The 27,362-nt window shown below is 42.5% G+C and overlaps 2 protein-coding genes across 3 annotated transcripts in view; both read right to left on the reverse strand.

Annotated features, from left to right (window-relative positions):
* LOC311108258 (dermatan-sulfate epimerase-like) overlaps window positions 1-19,468 on the reverse strand; it is a 36,022-nt gene extending 16,554 nt beyond the window's left edge. The window contains exons 1-5 of one of the 2 annotated variants that reach the window (XM_084150879.1): window positions 19,289-19,468; window positions 12,122-12,595; window positions 8,164-8,417; window positions 1,779-1,826; window positions 247-486 (exon numbers count right to left, since the gene is read on the reverse strand). In XM_084150879.1, coding sequence (XP_084007005.1) covers window positions 247-486; window positions 1,779-1,826; window positions 8,164-8,417; window positions 12,122-12,549 — 970 coding nt within the window. In that variant the 5' untranslated portion in view covers window positions 12,550-12,595; window positions 19,289-19,468. The remainder of the gene's footprint in view (window positions 1-246; window positions 487-1,778; window positions 1,827-8,163; window positions 8,418-12,121; window positions 12,596-19,288) is intronic. The other variant, XM_084150880.1, reaches the window with a different exon arrangement.
* A 153-nt stretch (window positions 19,469-19,621) lies between these two features.
* Window positions 19,622-27,362, reverse strand: part of LOC311108749 (5'-nucleotidase domain-containing protein 1-like) — a 106,684-nt gene continuing 98,943 nt past the window's right edge. Inside the window, exons 10-12 of the mRNA XM_084151486.1 lie at window positions 23,349-23,522; window positions 21,431-21,599; window positions 19,622-21,140 (exon numbers count right to left, since the gene is read on the reverse strand). Of these exons, the coding sequence (XP_084007612.1) occupies window positions 21,025-21,140; window positions 21,431-21,599; window positions 23,349-23,522 (459 nt within the window). The 3' untranslated portion in view covers window positions 19,622-21,024. The remainder of the gene's footprint in view (window positions 21,141-21,430; window positions 21,600-23,348; window positions 23,523-27,362) is intronic.

Consider the following 27,362-nt stretch of genomic DNA (forward strand, 5'->3'; position numbering starts at 1 on the left):
GCAGAGGTCTTGAAAAAGAAGGGTCAACACTGCAAATATTGACTCTTTGCATAAACGTAATGTAATTGTCAATAAAAGCCTTTGACACTTATGGAATGCTTGTAATTATACTTCAGTATACCATAGTAACATCTGACAAAAATATCTCATAACACTGAAGCAGCGAACTTTGTGAAGACCAATACTTGTGTCATCCTCAAAACTTTTGACCACGACTGTACACAACATCTATAAGAGTTGTATTACCTGGAAGGATGGTCCTGTACATGAAGGCAAAGTGTTTGTGGAGCCAGGGGTGGTTGAAGTGGCTGATGGAGAAGTGTCTCTGCACCAGGAACATGTACTGGAATAGAGAGCGGGTGGTGTAGGTCCCGTAGGCCACGCCCTCGTACAGCGAGCCGTCCGTCACGTCTTGGAGGAGTACCATAGACTTCTCCATGATGGCCAGAACCTGCTTAGTCCACAGGTAGGCCTCCTGCAGATAACCTGGAACAGAACAGAGGAGAAACCAGGGTCAGCATAGTGGGTTTGAGATGGATTGCTTTTAGCCACCTAAAGTGTTTGTTGTCATGACTTTAACTAAGCTAGGTGTAATATGTGGTCTCAAGTGAGGTACTGTAGTCATAAATGCAGTTAAAGCTACTCAGTCATTCATATTCCCATTTCAAAATTCAGATGTATAAATTTGTATTTCCAGGAACTTCATACAGGAGCCTTAACTCACGTTATATGGAAAGCATGATGCTACCATACCAGACTAATGTATAGCGTCTCTCTCTCTCTCTGGATCACACACATAGAGTTTACTATGAGAAGAAGTGACCACATAAACACTCCAGCCACACTTCATTGAGGAATCCCAGTCCTTCACTGGTGCCTGGCAGCTACCCAGTGGACTGGCTCCAGCCACCCACTCACCGGAGCCCACAGCCCAGCCCCTGAGCCGGCATCCACCCCTGTGTTTGGTTTGGGCTAGGAGATCAGTGGCCTACACATAGCAGGTATTTACCATCGAACAGGAACTGCTGGCACACAAAGATCACATTTCCACAAACAGCATCTCACTCCACTAACGCCCCCACTCCGGTTCCACACAGTGTTTGGACGGTTCTGCATTTTCCATTATTAGTCAAGGGCATCATGTAGGAATTCATTAACCAAAAAAATAACATAACTACAATAAAATATAAAAAAGTAGATCAAATATAATATAAAAAATAACATATAATTAAATCAAGTCAGGGGAATACCCAAACTAATCTGATTAACCTTATAAAGTCAAAAGCTCCAATAATCTTAATGACCAGTAAGGAATTCTACCACCCATGGCTCAATCACATCACATACAGTAACACTGTGCTCTAGCCATGACCTCCACAATCGATCTGGAGCCTAATGATGTGCCTCAGTTTACCTAATGATTGGCTGAGTGGATAATGTTGCTGTCATGCTGGGGGCTTATCCATTGCTTCTCTTCAGCCATGCTGTTAGTGATGTTACTGGCTCTGGAGCTCAGGAGCCCTCATCAGTACACATTACTCACCCACACCATGACGTTGTGGTTCACAGGAATGTGGAAGGTCAAGGGATTTACTATTTATATGGTGCCATTTGACTTGCCTTCTACTCCTTTGAGGTTCTTCACTAATTATCATTTGATGAGCCATTAAAGGAGAAATTCTATTTTTTACAACCAAATCTCTATTTTTTATGTAAATTGAATGTTATAGAAGGGTCCAGACACCTCTTTTGTGATTTCACGTTTTAGAGAAACTTACCCCAAACAGCAAATATCTTCCTCATCCTCATTGTGTAGTATGGGGGCCCTGAAAAAACATGAACAAAATAAAAAATAGAACACCTCATAACGTCCTTTCAGAAATGGCAAAGCTCTTAATATTTTGATGCAGATCTTTAGATGTTGTACACATGAAGTTGTGTCATTCCGAAATGTATCTGCAACGTTATATGCCCTTTTGCGCAACTCGAGCCGTCTCGAGCGGTTCCATTTTCCGTGTAGCCTGCTGCTACAGGTAACTGCCAAAATAAAGGAAACACCAACATATAGTTTCTTAATAGGGTGTTGGACCACCACGGGCCAGAACAGCTTCAATGCGCCTTGGCATAGATTCTACAAGTGTCTGGAACTTCCTGTGTGGAAGTACCTCATACTTTCAATATACTTTGTATCCCTCGTTTACTCAAATGTTTCTTTTCTTTTGGCAGTTACCTGTAAAATGGACGGAGAGGTATCGCTCGAGTCACAACAAAATGGAATATAACGTTGCAGATAAAGTTCGGAATGACACAATTTCATGTGTTCATGTGTATCTGCATCACAATAAAGAGAGCTTTGCCATTTCTAAAAATATGTATTTGGGTGTTTTTTGGAGTCTTTGTTCATGTTTTTCCGGGCCCCCATACTACACAATGAGGATGATGAAGTGATTTACTTTTCGATGTAAGTTTCTCTAAAATATGTAAAATCACAAAAAAGGTGTCAGGACTAGGGCTGTTGCGGTGACCGTATTACCGCCACACCGGCGGTCACGAGTCATGAAGGCAGTCAAATTCCACATGACCGTTTAGTCACGGTAATTAGGCTTCTCCAAGCTCTGATGCTGCTGCTGGTCATTAGTAGCCTACCAAACTTGCTAACTGCCTGGTACTCAGCACTCTATTGTCCCTCTAATCACTCTGACATCAATGCAAATGTGATCAAAAATCTAATCAAACACTTCATGTGAGCCCATGAGCTCATGTTGAGCAACATTTCTATAGGCTATGCAATTGCGGGAGAAAATAGTGTCATGGCCGCTAATAAAAAGAGGAGGATCCCATCAGCTTTCTATAGGCTAGGCCTACTGTAATTATTTCTCAACTTTCCTAATATTAAGCACATTGCTTATATTTACAACAGGAGTATAGCCTACCTGGCTATACCATTCGCTATTTAAGTGCATAGATTACATGTACTTTTTCCCGCTGCCCATGTTTCGATACAGGTGCATGATAATGGTCCATTCTAAATCAAAATAAATGTCACACATATATAATTTAGTATATGTAAAGACAATATTAAATCAAGAATAGTCTGATGGGTGACAATATTAGCCTATCACTTGTGAATGATGCCCAGCATAAGTAACAATGCCTTTTTTTTTCTTCTCATCATAGTCGCACACCTCATGTAGCCTAGCCCATAAGCCTATATGTTTTAATAAGGTTGGTATCACAACTAAAGTGGCCAAATAACTTCTTAAAATTAAGCACATTAATCCACTTTACAAGGGGTGTAGAGCCTAACTGGCATATCTAAGCAGCGCGTGAGTTTCAAGTTTGGGGAAGATCATTTTCACCATAAAAATTCACCTTTATAATAAAAGCATTACATGCATAATTGCATTTGCGGTCACTTTTGATAATGGTGTTTTCCGCCAATGGAACATTCGCGCTTATAGCCTACTACCATGTGCGCATTGCTGCACTTATAATGTGAAGAAATAGCCTAATAGTTTATCAACATTTTAAGCTAAATGTTCTAATCTGTTGCGTCAGCCACATTGCATAAAAAAGTTTTTTTGATGCTAGTGGTTGTATTAATTTGGGATCTATCGCATCCCACAACTGTCTCAGACTATGTTTGGAATATGTATTTCTCATACAGAATAGAATAGGTCAACTTTTGTACTATGGGGGATAGTAGATTGACATAGGCTAGTGCTTTTGCTGTTCGTTAGGCTTACTCATCTTGTTGGCTGACGAAAAGTAAATGTGGATAGTTCTTTCAATATCTTCAATATGCACCTTGGAATTGGATAAGGATGCGCGCAGTTGCGTCCCCGATGTGTCTGTCTTCACTTGTAGCCTGTGAGAAAGACCCGATCACGTGACGGAGAGCCATGTGAATGAGAGGCACTTCGGATTGCGCAGCACACTCAGGGAGTAGGGCACAACGCAGCACTCTGGGACGCAAAAGGCATGGATTTTTTTAGGGGGCATTACAGCCACAGGGGATGCCGCCGTGAAATTCGAGGCATTATCAAGTGCTTGTCAAATTGTGAATGAGAGACTATTGGAGTGTGTACAGCCTGCGCAAAAAACAAAGCAGATCTCATGCCTTTCAAGTTACTTTTTTCAAATCATCATTAGAGTCTCGTCATGCAGCCTTACAATGTATTAAAAATCCAAACATATAGGCCAACGTTTGTAGAACAACTAAAGTTACATTAATATCTCTAAATTAAGCATATAGGAGTACCTATTTCTTTGTTAACCGCTCAACACAGAATAGCCGCATGTGCGCACTCCTTCAAATCATTTGGAGAAAATATTTATATTTTATTCAGCTTTGTTCAATTGTATTCTTCATACTATAAAATAATATAAAATAATGCCACGGAATTATAAGCATATCTTGTCTGCTAAATGAACTAGTGTAGCCCACAGCCATTTGGCATTGCCACATCAGGACCTAACATAAGGACAATTCAGAGTATGCTATTATTTTCTTCTGAAATAGGCTACATTTTCTTCATATCATGCTTCTTTAGACCTGTCTAAAATAAATAATGGATTTATTGTGAAGGTGTAGACTATATTACATGGATATATTAGATTTTTTTAAATGGCTTGTAGGCTATGTGTGGAAGCCAGGAGGTGCTAAATGTGTTTATGTTAATTAACGGTCAATTACCGCGAGACCGAAAGTTATTTGCTTGACAATCACCGGCTGACGAAATTTCGTGACCGCAACAGCCCTAGTCTGGACCCTTCTATAACATGCCATTTACTTCAAAAATAGAGATTTGGTTATAAAAAAAGTAAACTTATCCTTTAAGTTGAGGGAAATTCCTGATTCCTCTTATTTCATTTCAAAGAATGAACAAAGATTGATTTCCAAGAATAAAATAACAAAATATGACATAGGCTGAATGCAATGATAGTGGTCTGACAAGAGTTTCTGCTTCATTTATTGACATGAGGCCAATCAAGTTGGTTTAGATTATACAAGACGGGAGAATGAACAAGTTTAGACAATTGCTTAAAGCTGAGAGTAATGGCAATATCATTTTCAATACTGTACCAACCGGGCAAAGACGTCAGATCTACACACAATTTTATTTGACATTTGATAAAGTTCTCAACAAACTGTCAAAACGTAAACCAACCCTGTTGTTAATTTGTGTTTGAATTTGATGTAAATTATATTGAAATTTTTATTTTATACCTTTATTTAACTAGGCAAGTCAGTTAAGAACACATTCTTATTTACAATGATGGCCTACACCGGCCAAACCCGTACGACGCTGGGCCAATTGTGCGCCGCCCTATGGGACTCCCAATCACGGCCAGTTGTGATACAGCCTGGAATCGAACCAGGGGGTCTGTAGTGACGCCTCAAACACTGAGATGCAGTGCCTTAGACCGCTGCGCCACTCGGGAACAAGGTTGACTCAACCCATTTTGCCCAGAGGTTATACAGTATGTGTAAAATATACACTTTTCCGCAAATCAATAAAGTGTTCATGTATAACAGCTTTTGTTTAAGGAAGCAACACAATGTAGTGTGACCGTGGCTATGACTGTGAATGGCTCCCAGACAACTCGAGCTCCTGGGTGGCCATAGCAGACAGGTGGGTGATTGAGGTCATAGGTTAACTACTGATGAACCCATGGTAAACTACTGCACACATGGCTGTCCAATTAAGATCCCAGCAAGGCAGCCCAGAAGCCAAGCGCCAACATGCAGACACCTGCATCAGGAATGCACTGATCCCCTATAAGCTGCTGTCCTGTGATCTAGTCATCTGATCCACTCTCTTCTCGTGGCTCACCCTTTGGACAGAGCCCATACAATATCTCTTCTGATGATAAGACTATAGTTTACACAGTAGTTATTTGCTGATATTAACTTTCTCATAGAGGTCTTAAGAGGTTTTATGCTTTGGACAGATATGTCTTCCTTTATTTTCAACAGATGGAGCCTATCCCTTCCTTATAAATAAATGCTTTGAATGGGCTTTTTACTTCCCCTAACAAATAACACACATCTTTTAAAGAGAGGTGCTGAATTCTTCCATAAATCTCAGTACTATAGACCTATTCAGTACAATGGCTCTGAATTAAATGTGACATGAAGCCAATGTTTGCTAGGATTGATTTTTGGCAGAATCTTATTTGCAAAGTTCCATTTATTCATTGGGTTCTTGATAGAATAATATTTGCCCGTAATGTCATACTTTTGCACATGAATGATACATTTGTGACAAAGGAATGCAGGAAGTGAATATGCACACAGTTAAATAATTATGCCAGAGTTAGGCCCCTAAATAAACTGGTTCAAGAATGAGCAAGGTAACGGTTTCTGCCTTTTCTCAATCTGCTATACCCTAAGCAAAAACTGTATGTTAGTTTAGCTACCTTTCAACAATTTGCAGCTGATCTAAAACATATAAGTGCAAAGTCAGCTTTAAACATTTATACAGTCAGCACATAGACCCCAGGCCATGACCAAATTACGTTTATTTCCAAGGTAACAGAAGAGTTAACAACCAAAGCTGCTGGACCAAACTCGTTTTTTCCTGGACTTGAAACAAAAAAGCTGATTCAAAACAAAAAGGGGGTGCTATAATTCTCCAGAGTCTGCACCGCCTGCCTACCCCCCTCTATTTTTTCAAACCTCTGCTCACTATCATAAACCAGCCTCAAAGAAAAACTACGATGACCACAGTAATCTCCATAAGCCTGCTGTCATGTAGTTTACATCGACTCTCATTCTTTCTGTACCAGAAACACTTCCCTTGTAAACAAACCAATCTATACTGTAGCACTACTTGGAACAACAAGAACAACTTCACCTTCCTTTGGCCTCTCTGCCTCTCTGACTCAAACATTCAATAAAATACAACCAGGAAATTGAAACCAAAACAATAGAAGGAACAGTTTTGAAATGAGCAGGAAATAATAAGGCCCTTTTTTCAGACTTACGTTCCTTCCTTAAGACTCTACTAATAGAAATACTGGGAAAAGGTCAATCCAGAATGTTATGGAATCGTGTGGAGAGTCTCCGCTTGAGAAACAATTATGAGGGATTAAGTGCAGCTATAGAGAATAACCCCGGGCTGACTGAACGGAAATTCCAGCCCAGAATTTGTCTACTCAGGGGCAGAGGGGGCTGCCTGGCAAGCGTCCACTGGAGGAACCAATCTTACTCAAGTCATATGGAGCTGGCCTGCAGCCATCCATTTAAGGCAAATGTGATTTCAAGTAACTCAGGAAGGATGTGACAGAGGAGGAATGAAGTTGCCAAGAAGAGGCCACAGTATTCCACAGAGGAACATGAATAGACTAAGTAGAAACTGACCAATCTGCTGGAGCTACACTGAGTGTACAAAACATTAGGAACACCTGCTCTTTCCATGACATAGACTGACCAGGTGAATCCAGGTGAAAGCTATGATCCCTTATTGATGTCACTTGTTAAATCCTCTTCAATCAGTTTAGATGAAGGGGAGGAGACAGGTTAAATAAGTATTTTTAAGCCTTGAGACAATTGAAGCATGGATTTAAGTGCCTTTGAACGGGGTATGGTAGTAGGTGCCAGGCACATCGGTTTTAGTGGGTCAAGAACTGCACCGCTGCTGGGTTTTTCACACTCAACAGTTTCCCATGTTTATCAAGAATGATCCACCACCCAAAGGACATCCAGCCAACTTGACACAACTGTGGGATACATTGGAATCAACATGGGCCTGCATCCCTGTGGAACGCTTTCCACACCTTGTAAAGTCCATGCCCCAACGAATTGAGGCAGTTCTGATGGCAAAAGAGGGTGCAGCTCAATATTATGAAGGTGTTCCTAATGTTTTGTACACTCAGTGTATATCTATCTAGGCCAGTGTTTCCCAAACTCTGTCCTGCCCCCCTGGATGCACTTGTAGTTTTTTGCCCTAGCACTACACAGCTGATTCAAATAACCAACTCATCATCATGCTTTGATTATTTGAATCAGCTGTGTAGTGCTAGGGTAAAAAACTAAATGTGTTTTGGGGGGGCAAGGCATTTCTGTAGGAACCCTCTGAAAGCTGATTATGTAATAATACATTTGTTTGTGTTTATCTGCACACACACGTTCACAGTGCATGGACCAGCTGTACTCACCCTGGGCCATGTAGACCAGGCTGCCAGTGAGGAGAGCCACACAGTTGGTGGGCTGGTGGTTGTGCAGGTACTGGAAGCCCCAGCCGCGGATGTAGGACTTCTCATACATGAAGCGCGTAGCGTTGCCGATCACCTGCAGGAAGCGCTCCTGCTGCACCTTGCTCAGGTACTCATACAGGAAGTCATACGCCGTGGCGAAGCCAACCAGAGAGTGGGCTAGAGGAACCTCATCCCAGGGAGCATCTTTAACCAACCTGCAACACACGGAAAAGGATTGATGAGTACAGTAATCTGTAAATACGGGTTTATATTGTGCCTATATTTCCTAACTTTGAAAGACTTAATTCAAACTGAAACAGTAATAACAATATGTAGTATCCTTAAGAATAGTCTTGAATTAATTGAAATTCCTTTTACACACTAGCCCAAGCAAGGCTGCTGGTTCTTTTTCTGTTTTTTAAACCACTCATTGACCTGCTCAATTATCTGAATTACATTTTGTTCATTTTTTCTTCTTCTGTGAGCACAATGCGCAGTTTCTCTAGCGATAAATCAGATCAAGCTCAAATTGAGCAATGTAGTAGGGTTTCCAACAGTCCAATATTCTACATAGTTTAGTGCAGAAAACGTGGTAATTAACTACAACGACCATAATCCATTGCGTGCCTACTAGTCCGGTTTGAGACGAAGAGAAGAGACAGAAGTACGTGCGATCAAGAGAGATAGAGAGCAGCTGCTTCGTGAGGTATCACTACCTGAAAAGACATGATCTAAGATTGATATTTAGTATTCAGCAGTCATAAAAGTATAATAATAATATGCCATTTAGCAGACGCTTTTATCCAAAGCGACTTACAGTCATGCGTGCATAATTATTTTTGTGTATGGGTGGTCCCGGGGATCGAACCCACTACCCTGGCGTTACAAGCGCCGTGCTCTACCAGCTGAGCTACAGAGGACCTTATTCACTTTGAAAAACTACTAAAATAGTGACAGGATATGCAGCAGCTCTTATAGAGATGAGATGATGACTTGGAATTAAATAATAAAGTCATCAAATAGGCCTGACATTTTTTTAATATACACAACAACTGAAATATTTTATTAAAATGTGAATAAATGATGGTTAATAAGTGATAAGCAGTAATGGGCAGTCGCTACCATCATGGGACTTTTATTAATTGTTTTATTATCTGTTGTTACAGCATTCAACCCACATAACGCATAGTGCATTTAATGGCTAAAAACATTATCAAAACCTAAATCAAAAACCGTAATAATGTTTTTATCGAACCGAAACCGAACCGACCTCAAAACACACTATTTGCTCAGCACTAAAGGCTGCAATAAAAACAGAAAAAGGTAACTACATATTCTTGAAAGTTAAAGGTCATCAAAAGTGTAGACTTTAACTAATCTTTCTCAGGTCCATTTTATGATTTGGCAAAGATCAGCTACTAAATAGATTTTTGTTCTCTTTACCAAAAAACATGCAAAACAGCATTTTCACACGTTTTAAAGTCCAAAAACATATCCTGCCTTTTAAAGTGATTTAAAGTGCAATGTGTGCAATTTTAAAAGTAGCTGGCACCTCAGAAATGCAGAATGCTGACTGACTTGTATTTCTAAGAGCTACTAATTGTTAAATTGGCAAAATAGTCCTGACCCATGCATTAATGTCATATAACACAGGCTAAGAGGTGTTCTTAAAAAGCTCTCTCTGTGTAATTATAGTAAAATGTGGCAGTAACATGAAAAAGAAGGAAATTGTATTTTGAGCAGTTACCATTAAAATGCATGCCATGTAACTACATTTTCATCCCCATCTTGACAATCATTCTTCTCAGAACATATAAAAGACATATAGGTTGAAATCCGTTCCATCCATCACATGGACCCATACACTTTACTCCGTGCCAAATATCAAAGCAGCTGCCTGCCTTACTTTCAAATGTGACTCTTTATTCACACATATCAAAGATATGCAGCTACCCTCTGGCAGCATTTCCTCCATTTGATGTAGCTAATACATTATTTCCATCTGTCAACGAGCTGTGTAAGTTCGTTGGAAATTAATTTGCCTTCTACATGGGTAGAAATTACATTGAATAAAAGGGGTGCTTGATTTCGACTTCATCCATAAAAAAACAAGTTAAAATATTTTTTGGGATGACAGTCTTTGGTTCACAAACCAGGTTTAATGCACTGTAAAAGTATTTAGAATGAGTACTGCTGTACTGTACTGTATATTACATTACGCCAAAGCACACAAGATGTCTCTTCTGTGTGTTTACACATGGACTGCCTTAAAACAAACCAGGGACCAGAATACACCACAAGATGGAGTTTCCCGGTCGGAATATGGTTCTCCTCGACAAGTTGTCAGAGACATTATTGAAGGTCACAGATACCACAGTTGACTGATTCCTGGAGCAACTTTTAAGGATCCCTGTGAGATTCAGAAACCATAGTAAACGTGTGGCTGAGGAGTGAACTCACATTGTATGTTGTTAAACTGTAAAAACGTGCTCAGTGGGTTTTCATTTCTCAACTTGAGGTACAGACAAATATTGTGAGAAGTATTGGCAAATTTGGACTAATGCTTCTGGTCAGTACCCAGAAGAAAACCTTGCCTCTCCCTCTGAATGGGGTGGCTAGACGCAGCAGCTGATGGCTAAGTAGAGGATTTAAACAATGGGGCTGAGGTAATGCTTCTTTCTGATAGAGGAATGAGAGATCGGGAGAAGGTGAAACTGGAAAAGGGAAGCCCTCTGACCATGAGGCTAAAAGCAAAGACATTCTGAGAACGCAGGCGCCATGACTCCAAAATTGGCTGTGACAGTGAAATGCCTTGCCTCATATGTCAGAGACCTCTCCTTAACACTGAATTCCTTGGCTTGCGACATGCAGAGAAAGCTTGATATAAAGCACTTTATAAACTGTACTGTTAGTGAACATCTTAAAACCACTGCAGTTTCACAATCACAACCCTCACAGGAGGTCAGGGGTCATCTGAAGTACAGTACTGTAAGGGTTGGATAAAATACAGAAACAACATGCAATCTCATAGGTGCCATCTTAGCCTATGATTCTTGTGCAACATAATGTGAACAAGTCTGCATGATAGCCTAGTACGGTTAAATAAATATCATATACTTTTGATTCAAATATAACAAAATTCAGACTCTAAGCGATTCCCTTCTGATTCTGTAGACTGGGACAGCCATTAGCACATCCTTTTGGTTGGGGCTGAACAATGTGAGATGCAGATGAGCTTTCCCATGTAACCCCTCTGAGAACCCCAGTCAAATTACTATCTCAGCCACTGACCTCCAGTCCAGAGCAGTAGTAGTGGCTGAAACCCTAGTCCTCCCATCCCACTGCACAAGGCCAGGCAGCTCAACATTTCATTTCCTTTGAACGGGGGCATGTTCAGCAATGAATTAGAACAGCTGCTAAACATATTTCCTGGACCACAGGCCCATCGGACCACAATGCATCTCTACTTGCAGGTCTGGCCACAAAGAAGTGGAGGGGGATTGAGTCAGTCAAAGGTCCTCTGAGGAGGATTTGGCATTGATCCCCAGTGGGCACATGGTGATGTACAGAGGACAAATACATAGATTAGGTTGCATCTGTGCCTTCTTCAAATAGATCAGTATTGGTCATTGTAATGAGAAAAACATGTGAGAGTTTTTCTTACTGCAAAGGGTAAGCTAAGCATAAAACAATAGAGATCCCAAGGGAAGAACGGCTCCGTTTTCTGCAATTGAGAAGCAAGCAATCCACTCAGGGGTTGAATTTTAGTAACTACACAGTAACTGTTTCCACAGGGGCATATCTGATTGTATCTCATATTTCTTATCCCTATAGATTAGGGATGCTGTTCACAGACAATTGATTGCATTTTGGTTTGCTTTCTGCAGCAATAAGGGAAAAACTAAGATAGAAAATATACCAACTAGGCTGAGCTGCCATCCTCTCCATGTAATCCTTGGCCAGGTCGAGGGCCCCGGCCCTGTGTGGGTAAAGCAGACAGAACATAGACAACACGCCCAGGTTGTTTCCATACACCTCATTCCAGCGGGCGCTGAACTCGGCCGGGCTCCAGGGGGGCAGGTACTCCTCAGGGTGCTCCAGCATGGCCTCCCCCGCCTCGCGGATCCTCGCAGCCATCTCCCGGTGAGTCCCAGCCGCTGCCGCCTGCAGCTCCTCCACCTCGCCCTGGCCGAAAAACAGCATGGGGTGTCCATCGTAGTTCCCTCCCATGAAGGGTATCCCTCCACTGGGGTCCGTCTCCTCCCCCACCCCCACCACCGGGGACACCAGGGGCCACAGTAGACTTATGAAGAACACTGTGGGGGCCCCTCGGGTGTAGGTCCTCATCCTCACATCAGAGAGGGCACCGTGGAAACGTCAAAATGGAGCTCAGCTGAGAAGGAAAGGAAGGGGAGAAGGAAAGACTTTGTGAAAGCTAGCCAGCATATTCTCTCTCTCCACTCCACATCTTTTTCATACAAAGGGTGCATTCCTTGAATAATTGGATACAGCTGTATTCCTGATCATTCTGGCTTTCCCCTACTGTTCTGAGAGGTTATAAAACGCTACAAAACCAGAGGACTTGGTGTAGACTGTCACAACTGAAAGGAAAGCTGAGCTCTATGTTGTAAAAATGCAACACATCTTTATGATTAATCATAACAGACCCCCTCCTCCTCCCCCATGTGTACCTTGAGAAGAGGTAGCGGAAATGTGTAAAGTGTGCTATCATACCTATTGGCGAGAGGTGTGTTCATCGCTATGAATCCTGAGGCCTAGTTCATTCTTGTATTGGCATTGTCTCAGGCGAGTCTAGCCATGTACACCCACATAGTCAGACACGTTGTCCTCAACACTCTAAAGGTCAAAAAGGCCCTTGCTGGTATTCTTATTCATCAGTTCTACTGGTTTGGCTTAACCGATGACTAAGATGACATGGGTACATTTGACACTATGGTAGTGTTAATCATCTCTTCTCAGGAACATGGACGTACATTCCAGGACCTTACTCTTGGCACTTGTCTAACAGAAAACCATTTGGTGGTGATTTGAAGGGTGTCTAGAGAGTCTAGACTCTGGTCAGTTCTATTAGTATGAGTTGTCTGTTTTGTATTATGTTACACTATTTAGTGTTGCCTAGCAGTGTCGTGTTCGAGACCACCTTAAGCGAGACCAATTCAAGACCAAGATCGGGAGGGGGATGAGAGGTTCGAGACTGAGTCAAGACCATGACTGTAATTTTGTCAAATCGTCACCATGATAAGAGTTCAAAATGTCCAGTATTTCTGTGTTCATATTTCAGAAGAACATATGGATTCTTTAGACAGAGAAAGGGTAAGGATTTATAAAATAATACAAATGATATTATATTATTATTTTCAATGATGTTCTGATTTAATCTCTTCAGTTTTTGTTAGAAATGAAAGGGTTTACACTGAAGAGAAAAGAATATCCAATCAGGATTTTCCTTTGGTGGTCTCTGGGGAGATAAGTCAGCCATTGGCTAGGTCATCAAAAGCTCGATAGAAGGCATCTGTCATTCAACTGTATTAGGGCAACTTTTTGGAGTAACAGTGGAATCAACCAATCACATTGACTTGTAATGGGTGGGACCATTTTTACATAAACTTATTGAAACTTCTGCCTTCTCAAAGGCAACAGGTCACTGTGCAATAGGGAGCAGTAGTTTTCCCACGGTTTAGCTAGCTAGCTTTTGTTCTAGGCTAGTTTGCAGCGGCTGCAGCAGGTGTTATCGAAGAGGATGTTGTTGCTAATTTGTTAGCTTCTCCCTTTTCAAGAATAACTTTCAACAAGAAGTTTCAAATGATCATCATCAGGTGAGTGGAACTGTGTTTTTTATTGCAGCTCGCATGCTGTTGTTGGCCATCTCTATCAAAATAACTTAAACTACATGACCAGAAGTATGTGGACACCTGCTGGTTGAACATCTCATTCCAAAATCATGGGCATTAATATGGAGTTGGTCCCTCTTTTGCTGCTATAATAGCCTCCACTCTTCTGGGAAGGCTTTCCACTAGATGTTGGAACATTGCTGCGGGGTCTTGCTTCCATTCAGCCACAAGAGCATTAGATACAGTAGGTTGGGTACTGATGTTGGGCGATTAGGCCTGGCTCGCAGTCGGCGTTCCAATTCATCCCAAAGGTGTTTGATGGGGTTGAGGTCAGGGCTCTGTGCAGGTCAGTCAAGTTCTTCCACACCAATCTCAACAATCCATTTCTGTATGGACCTCGGGGGCATTGTCATGAAATAAGAAAGGGCCTTCCCCAGACTGTTGACACAAAGTTGGAAGCACAGAATTGTCAAGAATGTTATTGTATGCTGTAGCGTTAAGATTTCCCTTCAAAGGAACTAAGGGGCCTAGCCCGAACCGTGAAAAACAGCCCCAGACCATTATTCCTCTTCAACCAAACAGGTAGCGTTCCATTTCATGAAGCTCCCGACAAACATTTATTTTTCTGACGTTGCTTCCAGAGGCAGTTTGGAACTCGGTAGTGAGTGTTGCAACCGAGGACAGACAATTTTTACGTTTGACGAACTGACTTGTTGGAAAGGTGGCATCCTATGACGGTGCCACGTTGAAAGTCACTGAGCTCTTCAGTAAGGCCATTCTACTGCCGATGTTTTTCAGCTGGTTTCGGGAACAAATTACGAGTCCTCACTGGCCGAGACCGAGTAAAAATGTATTAGACACCGACACAAGACTGAGACACTCTATTAGTGGTCTCGGGTACTACAACACTGTTACCTAGGCTACTACAAATGACACCAATGGGGGAAAGGAAGCAAAATTGTCATTATTCTGCAGATGTTGCTTCACTTGACCACTAGACATGACACCTGACCTCATAAACTGGCACATTCCAGTTTAAAGACACATAATCAGATAGTCTGCCATAACAGACATAAAGACCATAAACCCTGGATGGTGGAAGTGGAACCTATAGCCACATGTTAAGAGGACATGGAGATGGAGCACTGATTGGTTTAAGGGAATAAGGGAAACCAGATGAGAGGGCCCAGTTTTCCCTCTCCGGGGCTGGATTAGCATTAGTGGAGTTGCCAACAACCGGATGTTCCAGTTTTCAGGGATACAGATATTTTCAACCTAGCTTCCTTTTTCCGCTGAAATCCACTCAGTCGTTTCTCTTACGCCTGCTAAATTAGGTTAGGGCTGGATTAACCTTTAACTGCTTTGTTTTCTTTCAATCTACACAACAATGAGAAACCCATGGAACAAAATGGGGAATGAATTCTCAAATAGACCTTTAGCTTTAAAATAACTATGCCCTTAAAACTTTATGACTACTTCAAATGACCACATGTTGAAAAACTTTATCTTACACAAATAAAGTGTAATTACTGTAGAGTAATGTGCCAATAATGTATTATGGAAACTATTATATACTGCTCCATCACTAGAAAGTAATACAACAAACTTGATACTCATATTAAAAGACACCTTTGCCAAAGTGTCCCAGCTTTTTCCTATTAGTAGTTTTAATAGGACATATGATTATGATATATTTGAATACCTACAGTTGAAGTTGGAAGTTTACATACACTTAGGTTGGAGTCATTAAAACTCGTTTTTCAACCACTCCACACATTTCTTGTTAACAAACTATAGTTTTGGCAAGTCGGTTAGGACATCTACTTTGTGCATGACACAAGTAATTTTTCCAACAATTGTTTACAGACAGATTATTTCACTTATAATTCACTGTATCACAATTCCAGTGGGTCAGAAGTTTACATACACTAAGTTGACTGTGCCTTTAAACAGCTTGGAAAATTCCAGAAAATTATGTCATGACTTTAGAAGCTTCTGATAGGCTAATTAACATCATTTGAGTCAATTGGAGGTGTACCTGTGGATGTATTTCAAGGCCTACCTTCAAACTCAGTGCCTCTTTGCTTGACATCATGGGAAAATCAAAAGAAATCAGCCAAGACCTCAGAAAAAACATTGTAGACCTCCACAAGTCTGGTTCATCCAAATGCCTGAAGGTACCACGTTCATCTGTACAAACAATAGTACACAAGTATAAACACCATGGGACCACGCAGCCGTCATACTGCTCAGGAAGGAGATGCGTTCTGTCTCCTAGAGATGAACGTACTTTGGTGCGAAAAGTGCAAATCAATCCAAGAACAACAGCAAAAGACCTTATGAAGATGCTGGAGGAAACAGGTACAAAAGTATCTACAGTGGGGAAAAAAAGTATTTAGTCAGCCACCAATTGTGCAAGTTCTCCCACTTAAAAAGATGAGAGATGCCTGTAATTTTCATCATAGGTACACGTCAACTATGACAGACAAATTGAGGGAAAAAAATCCAGAAAATCACATCGTAGGATTTTTAATGAATTTATTTGCAAATTATGGTGGAAAATAAGTTTTTGGTCACCTACAAACAAGCAAGATTTCTGGCTCTCACAGACCTGTAACTTCTTCTTTAAGAGGCTCCTCTGTCCTCCACTCGTTACCTGTATTAATGGCACCTGTTTGAACTTGTTATCAGTATAAAAGACACCTGTCCACAACCTCAAACAGTCACACTCCAAACTCCACTATGGCCAAGACCAAAGAGCTGTCAAAGGACACCAGAAACAAAATTGTAGACCTGCACCAGGCTGGGAAGACTGAATCTGCAATAGGTAAGCAGCTTGGTTTGAAGAAATCAACTGTGGGAGCAATTATTAGGAAATGGAAGACATACAAGACCACTGATAATCTCCCTCGATCTGGGGCTCCACGCAAGATCTCACCCCTTGGGGTCAAAATGATCACAAGAACGGTGAGCAAAAATCCCAGAACCACACGGGGGGACCTAGTGAATGACCAGCAGAGAGCTGGGACCAAAGTAACAAAGCCTACCATCAGTAACACACTACGCCGCCAGGGACTCAAATCCTGCAGTGCAAGACGTGTCCCCCTGCTTAAGCCAGTACATGTCCAGGCCCGTCTGAAGTGCATTTGGATGATCCAGAAGAGGATTGGGAGAATGTCATATGGTCAGATGAAACCAAAATATAACTTTTTGGTAAAAACTCAACTTGTCATGTTTGGAGGACAAAGAATACTGAGTTGCATCCAAAGAACACCATACCTACTGTGAAGCATGGGGGTGGAAACATCATGCTTTGGGGCTGTTTTTCTGCAAAGGGACCAGGACGACTGATCCGTGTAAAGGAAAGAATGAATGGGGCCATGTATCGTGAGATTTTGAGTGAAAACCTCCTTCCATCAGCAAGGGCATTGAAGATGAAATGTGGCTGAGTCTTTCAGCATGACAATGATCCCAAACACACCGCCCGGGCAACGAAGGAGTGGCTTCGTAAGAAGCATTTCAAGGTCCTGGAGTGGCCTAGCCAGTCTCCAGATCTCAACCCCATAGAAAATCTTTGGAGGGAGTTGAAAGTCTGTGTTGCCCAGCGACAGCCTCAAAACATCACTGCTCTAGAGGAGATCTGCATGGAGGAATGGGCCAAAATACCAGAAACAGTGTGTGAAAACCTTGTGAAGACTTACAGAAAACGTTTGACCTGTGTCATTGCCAACAAAGGGTATATAACAAAGTATTGAGAAACTTTTGTTATTGACCAAATACTTATTTTCCACCATCATTTGCAAATAAATTCATTAAAAATCCTACAATGTGATTTTCTGGATTATTTTTTCTCATTTTGCCTGTCATAGTTGACGTGTACCTATGATGAAAATTACAGGCCTCTCTCATCTTTTTAAGTGGGAGAACTTGCACAATTGGTGGCTGACTAAATACTTTTTTTCCCCACTGTATATCCACAGTAAAAACGAGTCCTATATCGACATAACCTGAAAGGCAGCTCAGCAAGGAAGAAGCCACTGCTCCAAAACCGCCATTAAAAAAGCCAGACTACGGTTTGCAACTGCACATGGGGACAAAGATCGTACTTTTTGGAGAAATGTCCTCTGGTCTGATGAAACAAAAATATAACTGTTTGGCCATAATGACCATCGTTATGTTTGGAGGAAAAGCCGAAGAACACCATCCCAACCGTGAAGCACGGGGGTGGCAGCATCATGCTGTGGGGGTGCTTTGCTGCAGGAGGGACTAGTGCACTTCACAAAATAGATGGCATCATGAGGAAGCAACATCTGAAGACATCAGTCAGGAAGTTAAAGCTTGGTCGCAAATGGGTCTTCCAAATGGACAATGACCCCAAGCATACTTCCAAAGTTGTGGCAAAATGGCTTAAGGACAACAAAGTCAAGGTATTGGAGTGGCCATCACAAAGCCCTGACCTCAATCCTATAGAAAATCTGTGGGCAGAACTGAAAAAGCGTGTGCGAGCAAGGAGGCCTACAAACCTGACTCAGTTACACCAGCTCTGTCAGGAGGAATGGGCCAAAATTCACGCAACTTATTGTGGGAAGCTTGTGGAAGGCTACCCGAAACGTTTGACCCAAGTTAAACAATTTAAAGGCAATGCTACCAAATACTAATTGAGTGTATGTAAACTTCTGACCCACTGGGAATGTGATGAAATAAATAAAAGCTTAAATAAATCATTCTCACTACTATTATTCTGACATTTCACATTCTTAAAATAAAGTGGTGATCCTACCTGACCTAAAACAGGGACATTTTACCAGGATTAAATGTCAGGAATTGTGAAAAACTGAGTTTAAATGTATTTGGCTAAGGTGTATGTTAATTTACGACGTCAACTGTATACACACCTCTGAGAACATCCTACACATTTCCATTTGGTAGGCTATCTAATGTCATCAGTCGGGTACTGTCCTTGTATGTGACTTTTAAGTCATCAGTGTCATTTAACAAAGATATTTAGTTCATTATTTCGTTTTTATATTTACATCTACTTAAATAAATAGTACTTTCTTAGGTTGAATTACTGAATTCTTATTCCCACATTGGAAAAACGTTACACCTACTAGTACCACACGACATTACCTCAAAATATGATTATGCGCAGATTGGGCACTGGAATGGACGTTTTCCGATCGGTGAAGGCTTGGTGTAAAGACAGAATGGTACACTGATTAAGATTAGCCTACCTGTCAAAACCAGTTGTTGTAAAATTGTAGTCCAGATTTGATACTCCTACCAGTCATTTCATAATATAATCCCCGCGACATTCATCGATACGTTGAATCTTTCAAGTGGTGAAACAAAGTTACCATCTGCGCAAGGGGAGAATTACGGTTTTGGAGAGAACGTCATCAATTCTGTTGTATAAGGGGCAGTAGGGGAAATTGACTGGAGAAGTAGGAAGTGGGAGGGAGACCGAAAGTACTTATTGTACACACATAGAACCAGGTAGATAGAACAGACACATATAATTGAATGCAGGCAGCCAATAGTCTCAAATACGTTTGAAACAGTCTATTCCAATTTTGTAATTATCTCTGACTAACACATTGTCAGAAATGTTTTATTTTTACTGTCAAGAAAACACACAACGCACCAGAAAAGGCAGTGTGTAACAAAATTGTAGAACATGGTTTTATTTCATAGACAGTACATTAAACACTTTCCCTGCATCTTCTCTAGAACACAAGAGCACTAATGAATTGAACATAAGGCAAATGGGCATATAAAAGTTTGCAAATCGCATGAACAAAAGTAAATGGACCACTAAAGCTGCATTGTGTTTAACACCAACACACACATTTAGAACAGAAATAATAATCCACTTTGGCTGACCAATTAAAGTCTCCCGTCCTCTCTTCTCAACTAATACAGTACTTACTATCAAAATACTCTTAAAAGCATATTAAGACTTGTTTCTTATCAATATAATACAACTAGTCTATATGCAGTCCACCAATACATGTAACCATTCAGGAGTCGGTTAAAGCATATCTTCAAATTGGTACTGCATATGAAGCATAAGTATTCCACATTTTTACACAGTCACCCCAACAGCACTGTAGTTTACTGCTGCACCAAAATACATAGAGTACACAGAGCATAGTATTTAACCAGCCAGTATTACAGTTTTCAAAGAGGAAGGGTTTGCCTTTATTATTCTATTTTCTTCCACAGAAAGGTAACAGTAAGGACAGATTGTTCCATTTCTTCAAGAACAATGCTCTTACACACCTTACACAAAATCAACACAGGGGAAATGCTTTACCTTTAAGAGCATCTTAAGTTACTGTTACTCAAATGCATACAGTGAAACAAAACCAAAATGGCTGTTTATTACGTATTATACACACATTAATACCATGGATACTGGACATAATGGATTATTAGGAATTTATCTTGGGAGACAAACACTGCTGTGACTGTTCAATGTTGCATTTCAGCTCAGATCAGGTTTTTGAGGTAAGGACACAAAAACTAAATGTAGGACAGTATTTGTGAGACTTGAAAGGTTCTTTAGTACTCTAAAGAGTTATTAACTTACACTGAATGATGCACTTACAGTATAGGGGGTCCAACTGGAACATCAATTACCTATCTATCTACATACAAAAATAGTGGTCTTCACATAAAACAATATGAATGTGTTTTATGCTGACAGATACCCACACAATTGGCAAGTCACATTTTCCACACACACGTACAATAATCCACATACAGAACAACGTTCAAATGTAGCCAGGTTACTTACAGAGAGATACTGTGCTTTTACATTCACATGGTTTCTATCAATGTGAGCGTGATTTCCTGTGCTCTAGGGATGATTGGCGTGGTTCAGGTGTGGAACTACAGGCGAGATGGAGGCACATTCCTCCCCATTAGGCTGAGGAGGGTGAGGGGGCGGCTCTGGGAGGAGGACTCTTTAAGACGACTGACTCTGGCACTTCTTCAGCAGGGAATCTGGAGGTCTGGGGTAGTAGCCGGTGGTGCAGGGTTTGTTGGGAGAAAACCTGGGGAACTTGTAGTCCAGAGGGAGATCTATGGAGGAGGAGAGAAAAATGAGTGAATAATATGACGTCACAGCAACCTGAGCTGAGACAGTAACCCCCAAAGCTCTGTCAAACCCAACCGTCACAAAAAGGAACAGAAACTATTTTAGAGTCACTTCTCAACAAGAATAAGGGATGGGTAGTAGAGGATATCTGGGGTCAAATGCCTCTTCAAACTAACAAAGCACGCCTCTCTCAAGACAACATACTACAGTAGTTAGGTAGGCCTTTACGCAACACAAGAGTCAGTGAGCTCCCATAGCCCTCTCCTCGCTGTACCTGCAATAGACTCCACACTGGGGATGGCCATGGTGCTGTATTTGTGGATGCTATGGCAGCACCAGGTGAGTTTCTGGCTCTCCTCGTCCCCTTCACCAGTCTTGTGTGCGTCCACAAAGTAGGATCCCCACTGTTCTGATGGAGCAGAGGGTGCCTTCATGCCCTGGTCCTGAAAGCACATCACAGGTGTTAATGAGGCAGTGCAGAGGGTAGTGCGTACGGCCCAGTACATCACTGGGGCCAAGCTTCCTGCATCCAGGACCTCTATACCAGGTGGTGTCAGAGGAAGGCCCTCAAAATTGTCAAAGACTCCAGCCACCCTAGTCATAGACTGTTCTCTCTGCTACCGCACGGCAAGAAGTACCGGAGCGCCAAGTCTAGGTCCAAAAGGCTTCTCAACAGCTTCTACCCCCAAGCCATAAGACTCCTGAACAGCTAATCATGGCTACCCGGACAATTTGAAATCCCCCACCCTTCTTACTCATCCTTATCAGTGCCATGCGTCGGTCCGATCTGTAAATCTCTAAAAAGTGCTGAAAGGAAGAGCATGCCTAAAAAACAGGATGTGGTTAACAAGTACGGACTCATAACAGATCAAACCAGAGGTAGCAGAAGACACTAATGCATCTATAATTACTCAACTCTTACAGATACTTCTTTGAAATGTGATTCAGTTAATCTGGGAGAAAGAGCATTACGTCAAATGAAAAAAAAAACTGTTGCTACTTTGTCCCTCTCTTGGTGAAAAGTGTGATGGAAGCTTTTTTACTTCCAACCAGACTTGGAGTTGCATGTTGAGAAGAAGTGTTTACGTTAGAAGTCATTAATAAAATAAAAAAAATCCAAGATCTGTCATGTTAAAAGATCAGCTCTGAACTCTGAGCCATGGAAACATTCTGGCTACTTCTGCACCAACTACTTCTCCCTCTTCCCTAGTTTGGATCTTCTCTACAATGAACCTCATAATATATCATTAATAACTGGCAACGTGACGCACAACATTACATACAGTAGCCTATTCATGTGGAAATTTCCACCAGATATTAAGGGACAAATTGTAACCAAAAGGAGTCTGGGGAAAACTGGTGAGAAACATGTAGTTCCAGGCAGTTCTCTTAAGACTGTCTTATTAATGTGTTACATACACTCTGGCTGCAGCAGAGCAAAAGAGAGATAGAGAGAGAAGGGGGTGGGGGGGGGGGGGGGGGGGGACAAAGAGGGAGGGAGAAGGGAAAAAGAGCATGAGAAAGAGAGGTGGAGGTGTGAGTCTAGGCAGAGACAATTTGTCCATCTACAAGGCCCTGTGCTCCAAACGTGGCACAACCCCCTCAGTCAGTCCCCTTCAGATGAAGGCGTCGTCTATCCTAGTGGTGTTTTTTTTCCAAACTAGGAGGTTCCTCTCATTGCTCCTGGCAACAGACATGCTGCCTCATCTAACTTCTCTACTGTCAAAACATCCTCCATGGCCTGGTCAGTGAGGGAGAGGACAGCACTTGGTGATATTACATCCTGGTCATATGGATTTATTTATAGTTTCCTTCCTAGTAGTACGTCAGCTTCCCTAAAATGTTTATTTGCTGACTTTCCCGTACTCACACTAGGCTTACTCTGAGAAATACAGACTCGCATAAACTTGTTTCAACATCACCGCTTTTACAGGTTTCTCCTTTAGATGTGAAACTGTAATAATATGAAACCGCCACGGTATACTTACAACACTGTAATTGCTGAACGTCTCTTGATAATGCTTACAAAATGAAGACACGCACATTCTCAGACACACACACAAACACATGCTACAGTGGGTATATTGTGGCACTGAACCAATGGACTGGTTGTTGGGTGAATCTGTCTTTTAGGCAGCAGGGGCAAGGTGGGCGAGCATGTTAAACGGAAACAAGTGCTGGTGCGAACTTACCTCAAACTTTCCCTTCTTCTCCTGAGGCTCCGCTTGGGCCTCGTTGGTCTCCGCTGCGTCGCTCCTCGGGACGCCCTCTCCCTCCATTTCCTCCACGATCATCACCGTTTCCCACTTCCCAAACGTGTTAGCAGGGAACATGTCCGACCGCATGCTATCCCCAAAGTACACCACCTGTAGAGGGTAGGAGACAGGACATAGACAAAGAATGAGTCCATTATCTGAGCAGCTGCTCTGTAAATGTAGATTTTTCATATAGTAACTACTTCTTTATATGATTTGTAAAGGTTCAGTTGTAAAGCGCTGATAAAATAGCAATTTGGCTGGATTTATTTCAAAGGGGGCGTTCAGTCGTAGTCGAATTCAATAAAGCTGACGTGTCTTACTGCCACTTAGGGCAAACTAGACCAGACACGATGTGGCTGTGAAACTCATCACGTCTTCTTTGACCATCATGTCTCTTTTGTACTCTAGCTATGGCTGGAAAGAAAAACACGTTAAGACAGGCTTAGCTGAACAGCATACCAAAACTGACTGGTAACCCCTTTCCTTACATTCAAAACCCACTGCAACAAATGTAATTAGTTGTATTCCGATGGAAACTAAGGGTTAAGAAGAGCGTCAGAGGGATTAGAGAACCACTAGGAAAAACAAACTAGAATGCTGCCTTAATGGAATCAGCTCTTTAAAGGAAATAGCTCCTTGAGTTTCAGCACATCATCAAACCCTGACTTCTTGAGGGGTCATTTTAAGGAGCGAATAAAGGTAATTACACCAGGCCACTGAGGCCAGTGTTCTATAAGGATAATGAGACAATTTTGGTGCTAAAGACACACACTTAAAGAGTCCTTCACACAGCGCTCTGTGTGGAATGCAGAGTGGCGTGTATGTGTGTGTGTTTTGGAGGGGGGCAGACACCCATAAAGAGAAGGTGGTGAGGGAGGAGTGGAGGGTCTCTAATGTGTTCATGTGGGCTGCTGGACTCGCTCCGGAAACCCCCTACACTTCTCAGGCCTTTTACAGTGTCTGTGACCAGGTCTTGCAGTTCCACACATAAATAAACAGGACAGCCAGCCGGCCAGCCGGGGCCTAGGCTGTGGAGCTGTAAGCTGGGCCTGTGGAGCTCTGGTTCTGGGGCGGGCTTAGGCATCAGGTTTTCAGAGAAACAGGCCACGGAGAGGGAGAGAGAGAGAGAGCACTGCTGCGGAGTGCACTGATCCTTTTTCATCTTCCCACTGCAGCCAGAGGCATCGGATCAGTACGATAAATATTTACAGGGCAATTCCAACACAGTGGCAAAACATTATAGAGAGGCTTTCATGGGGCTCGCTAGATACTAAACACACTTTCATAAGGCTGGGACGAATAACACAACATAATTCAGGTTTCAACTACAACAAGACTGCTCTTCTCAGACTCTTTCCCCAGAAGTTGTGACTTGCTACAACCTGCAGCTCCCTCCCTCCCCCTAGGAAAAAGTTCATGTCAGCCTGACAACATGGCCTTTCCCCTGGGGAGGAAACAGGGTGAACAGGTCTGGAGAGCCACAGAGAAGCACAGCCCAATGAGCCCATTGTGTGGGGCCTGGCTGGGACAGACAGAGGCTGCATCCCAAATGGCACCTTGTTCCTTATGTAGTACACTACTTTTGACCACAGCCCTTAGGGGTGCCATTTGGGATGCAGACAGACAGAGAGGAGGGAAGGGGAGATCACATATCTGACATGAGAGGGCCAGGGATATAAGGACTATAATCCATGTTACTTAGTCCCCGATCATTACATAAAACTGTAATGACACAACAGAACTTTAAGAATGGTTAATCGTGTCTGGGGGGAGAAAAAGGTCTGAGATTCCAGATAGAGAGAGAAGTGGGTGGAGTACGTTTACTACAGCAAAATGACTCAGAGGAAAATGAGTGCCATTTGAATAATTTACTCATTGAGTCTATATGAGCATGGCAGCTCAGTGTCTAAGCTTTGATCCTCCATGTCACAGCCAGACCTGTGCTAACTGCTACAGGGGACTGTAATCTGCCCTGAATGCCTCCCATTCAGCCGGCCTAGCGGGCCTACATTAAGTCCTGTCAGGTGAAAGTGAGGAGAACCCAAAACGGACTGCCTCAGGTCACGGTTAGTGCAATCTGGGATGCTTGGGACATCCCTACCCTGAACCTTAACCCGAACCTCAACCTCAACCCCTACCCTTAACCATAAACCCTAACCTTAACCATTTTAAATCTCAACTTCAATGGGGGGTTTATGGACATCCTAAGGATCCCGGATAGCAATGACCCTCTGGTCACCCCAGAGGGGCTGCCTTAAAGCTGCCATAAGTGTAGGTTGACACTGCATTCCTCGAGCGCTTTCTCCACGTGGCCCGAGAACAGAGGGGGCATTGAGCGCTCCTGGCCGGCTGGGAGGGGTGGAGGGTTGGAGGAGGGGGAGAGGGAGAGGAGGCTGAGGACGTGGATGATGGGCGTCCCTGGATGCACTCGAGGGGGCACGAGTCAGTGAGCCGGGGCCTTTCCTTAAAGCTGAGAGAGGCCTCAAAACAGAGTCTCAGAGTCAGAAGAGCTGCCTGCCTGCCAGAGATCGTATAGGCTGTGTACTCTCAGCAGGCTCTCTGGCTGGCACTCTAGCCCTGTCGACACTTATGCCAAGGTCTGCAGGTGTACACGGCCATGTTTCCCTCTCCTTCACACCGGTGCGAATAACCACAAGCTGATTTATAGAGGACGTCAGATCTCTGTGCGTCTGCCAGGAACGGAAACCTACACTGTTGCATGGATAAACATTTTTACACAAATCCCAGGATAATATGGAAGTGATGTAGTTATTTGGATATATACTGAACAAAAATACAAACTTAACATGTAATGTATTGGTCCCATGTTTCATGAGCTGAAATAAAAGATCCCAGAAATGTTCTATATGCAGAAAAAGCTTATTTCTCTCAAATTGTGCGCACAAATTAATCCCTGTTAGTGAGCATTTCTCCTTTACCAAGATAATCCATCCACCTGACAGGTGTGGAATATCAAGAACTTGATTAAACAGCATGATCATTACACAGGTGCACCTTGTGCTGGGGACACAACACAATGCCACAGATGTCTCAAGTTTTGAGGGAGCGTGCAATTGGTATGCTGACTGCAGGAATGCCCACCAGAATTTAATGTTTATTTATGTACCATAAGAATTTAATGTTTATTTCTGCACCATAAGCCGCCTCCAACATCCGTTTTAGAGAATTTGGCAGTACGTCCAACCGGCCTCACAACCGCAGACCACGTGTAACCACGCCAGTCCAGGACCTCCACATCTGTCTTCTTCACCTGTGGGATTGTCTGAGACCAGCCACCCGGACAACTGATGAAACTGAGTTTGCACAACCAAAGAATTTCTGCACAAACTGTCAAAAACCGTCTCTGGGAAGCTCATCTGCATGCTCATCGTCCTCACCAGGGTCTTGACCTGACTGCAGTTCGGCGTCGTTACCGACTTCAGTGGGCAAATGCTCACCTTCGATGGCACTGGCACACTGGAGAAGTGTGCTCTTCACGGATGAATCCCGGTTTCAACTGTACTGGGCAGATGGCAGACAGCGTGTATGGCGTCGTGTTGGTGAGTGGTTTGCTGATGTCAACGTTGTAAACAGAGTGGTGGCGGTGGGGTTATGGTATGGGCAGGCTTAAGCTAAGGACAACGAACACAATTGCATTTTATCGATGGCAATTTAAATGCACAGAGATACCATGACGAGATCCTGAGGCCCATTGTTGTGCAATTCATCCGCCACCATCACCTCATGTTTCAGCATGATATAATGCACGGCCCCATGTCACCTGGAACTGTACACAATTCCTGGAAGCTGAAAATGTCCCAGTTCTTCCACGGCCTGCATACTCACCAGACACATCATTGAGCATGTTTGGGACGTGTACGACAGTGTGTTCCAGTTCCCGCCAATATCCAGCAACTTCGCTCAGCCATTGAAAAGTACAACATTCCA

This window comes from Coregonus lavaretus (assembly GCF_964263955.1).
Source record: "Coregonus lavaretus genome assembly, chromosome: 33".
NCBI classification, from domain to species: domain Eukaryota; kingdom Metazoa; phylum Chordata; class Actinopteri; order Salmoniformes; family Salmonidae; genus Coregonus; species Coregonus lavaretus.